General features: G+C 35.7%; 1 protein-coding gene across 6 annotated transcripts in view; it reads right to left on the bottom strand.

Annotated features, from left to right (window-relative positions):
* Nucleotides 1-313: 313 nt before the first annotated feature.
* LOC102211775 (F-box only protein 6-like) overlaps nucleotides 314-4,160 on the bottom strand; it is an 8,281-nt gene continuing 4,434 nt past the window's right edge. For all 6 annotated transcript variants that reach the window (XM_005731679.2, XM_005731681.2, XM_005731680.1 and 3 more), the window contains 5 exons: nucleotides 3,471-3,720; nucleotides 3,188-3,299; nucleotides 2,305-2,400; nucleotides 875-1,010; nucleotides 314-790 (listed from right to left, as the gene is read on the bottom strand). In XM_005731679.2, coding sequence (XP_005731736.1) covers nucleotides 644-790; nucleotides 875-1,010; nucleotides 2,305-2,400; nucleotides 3,188-3,299; nucleotides 3,471-3,720 — 741 coding nt within the window. In that variant the 3' untranslated portion in view covers nucleotides 314-643. The remainder of the gene's footprint in view (nucleotides 791-874; nucleotides 1,011-2,304; nucleotides 2,401-3,187; nucleotides 3,300-3,470; nucleotides 3,721-4,160) is intronic.

Here is a 4,160-nt window from a genome sequence, read left to right as displayed (position 1 = left end):
CTGGAGGGGTTCTTATGTCTGAAGCAGTAGCTGTTCTCACAAATACCCAAAATTTTCCAGATATAAAAAAAAAAAAAAAAAAAAAAAAAAAAATTACAGGAGAACACAAAATGTTTAATTTAATCAAATTATACAAATGCATCTTACAAATCATTACACAAAGTAAAATTTTCCAAACATTTTTTGTTTTAATGTTGATAAATATTGGCTCATGAAAAGTTGAGAGGAACCAAACCTGAAAAGTAGAGAGGAAGTGGAAGAGAATGGATGGATGGATGGATGGATGGATGGATGGGCTCATGAAAATCTGAAATCCAGCTACAAGGTAGTGATCATTTTATTTTGAATTTGGGTAAACTTTTAGATGTATTTGTACATGAAATAGTACTTAGCCTGTCAAATTAAACAATACTCAGTAATCTTCAGTATTGACATCACAATGACAATCACAGAAAGCAAGTTTAAGGTGTTATTTAAGGTGTTCTGTGTGAAACATTAAAGAAAATAGCTTTTCACTGGAAAACTTGTGCACATACAGAGATTATAGCTCTGGAAACATGAATAGATGGTCAGTGAGATGTAAGAAGATAATGTGCAATTGCAGGCAAATGCAGGATGGGAGAACTGGACAAATTCCAACAAGCTATGTGTTCACTGCTGGACATATTTCAACGCTGCTGTCTGTGACACGTATTCCATACCATCCAGCCCAGAACTGTGTGTCCTTGCCACCATGCCTAAAATGAATGTATCTCACTCCTGGTCCATAGTCCCGGAATACATGGATCATCTGAAAAATAAATATCAGTAAACCAAATATGCTGGTGGGTTCTGCACTGTTACTAAACTTTATTAAATTTCACTTTGTACATACCCGATTCCACTCCTGATCATTCCACTGATCAAAGAAAACAGTATCAGGAGCATAGGACTGGATAACCTTCTGCTTTGCATCCAGCAACTGCACAAGGATTGAATATTCACATCCACAATCCCATCGTGGTGCATACCTGTAACGAGGATGTATTTGTGCAAAGATTAGGGATCACCAATCATATCAAGCTACGTTTTTCTCTCTTATTATTCAAGCCTTAAAAGGGATATATTCCTTTTTGTTATCAGTAAGTTTTGTTTAGTTCCACGGTTTCAAAAACTAAAAAACTTTTTATTTTGGGCATGACCTCACGGTTTTTGTTAAGTGCAAATTTTTTGCACAAAGTAGGGTTTTCAAACTTTATCTCAACACCATTTTCTATATCAACAGGAAAATTCTGACCCCATGCCACAACAACAGAACTATTTGCAAAGAAGTCATGTCCCAAAAAATGTAATTTAGCAAAGCAAGTTTAGAGATATTATTTGTTTTACAAACGATTTAGATAATTTCATTACAGATTGAGAAATATTTAAGAATGTATTAATAAACCAAAGGCCACAACAAACATGACAATACTTAACATCTAAATAATTTAATTATTGTATAGAAAACCTATATTGAAAATTTAAAAATGAACTTTTCTACTATTGCAAAAGTAGAAGTGTTTATCATCTTGTCCACATCTGCCTGCAGTCTCTCTCTCATTCAATGTTCACACAGCTCCGCTTCTGTCTGCAGTTCTTCACATCCTCAGTGCTGCTCTTCAAGCCCAAACTTGTATGATTCGGCTGCACTGCTCCAGGTTTCACTCTTTTTGCTCAGATTAGTTCTCCACACTCTGTGATCAGTTCAACTACAGTTTCCCCGCTCCTCTGCACAGACAGCAACCTGCCCGGTTCTCCATGTGTCCGTAATCTGCACTGTCACATCTCAATTTTCCATCCGCGACACATTCAGCCTGCAGTCATTTTTCATCTTTAATCTAACTACAGTCCGCTAGCAGCTAGGTTAATAATAACAGATGGCAAATATAGCTATCAGTTAATTGCTAATAGAGAAATGGTTAGTGTTAACGTATGCATTTATAATAACGGGAGCTTTACTAACCTCTCGAAATTCTTGAAAAGTTTTGTTCAGTGTTATGAGGATTTACTATTTCATCTATCAGCGAGAGGAGGAGCTATGTGCCTGACTGTCTGCATTGGTCCTGTTTAAAGTTGTGTGTCAGCTAGAGAAGGCCCAGATGGCTCTGTTGGTATCAATGCTGTTGCAAATGAATATTTTTTGTATTGATTAATATCAAAGTATGATTTTAACAACCCTAATGTACATTTTAAATGCTTTTAAAAAGTGTAATTAAATGCTTTTTGCAGCTAACTAAGAAACTAACTAACAAACTGTTAGTATGTCATGTGTATTCATCTCACCAATCAGATATTTTGATGTGTGGTTGGAGGTTATCCATAAAGGCTGTGCTGTAGCCTTCCTTCTCCAAATCAATTAGCTGCTCCTTTGTGCACATTCTGCAAAAACAGACATGATTTTAAAACAGTTTAACATTTAATACTAGTACAGTGGTCCCTCGCTATATCGCAGTTCACTTTTCGCAGCCTCGCTGTTTCGCAGAGTTTTTTTGGTGCAATTTTACATGTTTTTTTTTCTTTTTATCCTTCTTCTTTTCTTTTCTTTTACTGGCTGTAGACCATTTTCAATCAATCAATCTCGTGGCGTGTCTCCTATACAGTACAGAATGCGTTCAGCTTGTCAAATTTACATAAATCTTTGCTAGCAGAAGACAACAAACACAAAACACAACAGTGTCGACGTCAAAGGATTATAAAACGCATTAATTGAAACCAAACAGTCAGATAAGTCAAACTTTACTCAACTCATTCTTCTTGCTTCCTCTACTTCCGTACCATTGATTCATTAATGTTGCATTCTCTCGCAGCTGCTCTATTCTCATGTTCTGGCCCTGAAAACAGGGTTTTGGTTTTATTCTACAATACTGGACTTATTTTTCTATGAAGGTTTGAACTTTGAGAGTGTTTAAACGAGAGAGAAACATGTGAAAATGTTGATGCCTGTCTGAGAAAAGTGTATAAAGTGTGTAGTGAGGTGTTTTACAGCCTTAAAACATCTATAACAATTGTAAAATATACAGTTCACTACTTTGTAGATTTCACCCATCGCAGATTATCTTTAGAGCGTATAAACTGCGATAAACGAGGGAACACTGTACATCATTTGAACTAAGCATATAAAAATAATGGTCATTTATTTTTTGGAGGACCACTGGTAAATACTCACCCATAAGAGGTCACAAAGTTTTTCTTGACTACTTCATTTGGATGTGGCACCATAACGTCCTCTAGGTTCCACCCATCACCACCATTCTTTATTGTCCAACCTTCCATGTTTTCTAGGAAAGAAAGAAACACAGAAAAAGTTTGCATCTTATTTTAACCCTTGGGCGTTCCTCGTCAAAAAAGTTACCCTTTTGGGTAACTTTGGATTTTTGATTTTCAATATATCAGTCATTTTAAACAAAAAATGTTTTTCAAATCAGTTGTTGAGCTTCAAGGATTCTGACCTTCTCCTCTTGTATTCTTGAGGAGATTTCTTCTTTTCTTGCATAAGAAGTAAAATAACCTCCAGTCTTCAGGTATTTTGGAAGAATCACAGAGGTTGTATCCTTCTCTTCTACATCTTACTCTCCATAAAGATTCACTGTCAGCCACTTCTTTCCACTGTGAGCACACCAACCGACAAACATGAACCACCTGGTCGGCCGGAACACGTAGGAAGATTTCCTCCAGGATCTCCAGAGGAACAGGGAAGAACTAAACAAAAACAAAAAAAAGCATTGATAAGGTGGAGCTTTGAAAAATTAGTTTAGTTTTCCATCACTGCACCTGGATCAATAGTCCCAGCTGTTTACATAATCTCACCATTTGAACTACATCAGCATTTTACAATATTATTGATTTCCACAGACAACACAAAAAAAAGAAAAAGAACAAAACAAAAGCTTTTTAAAAAATTAACTTTTCAAGCACTTCATTCATGAACTTTCATTCACAGGGTGGCTATAAAGCACATTTGGATTCCTTCTAAATGAGGTTCCTTTGTATTGCACTGAAATAGTAACTATTTAAACTGTTTTAATCACAAAACCTAGAAACCAAAGATGTGTATGTCTTGCAGACAAAACCCTGCCTCTGAATGTATTTTTCTTTCTACATAAGGATTGTTGCTAGACTGGAATTATAAAAAAAAAAAA

Source organism: Pundamilia nyererei, unplaced genomic scaffold (genome assembly GCF_000239375.1).
Source record: "Pundamilia nyererei isolate P.nyererei 1_Seehausen unplaced genomic scaffold, PunNye1.0 scaffold00044, whole genome shotgun sequence".
Lineage (NCBI taxonomy): Eukaryota > Metazoa > Chordata > Actinopteri > Cichliformes > Cichlidae > Pundamilia > Pundamilia nyererei.
The sequence above is the reverse complement of the archived record's forward strand: the minus strand, read 5'-3'. Positions and strand labels throughout refer to the sequence as shown.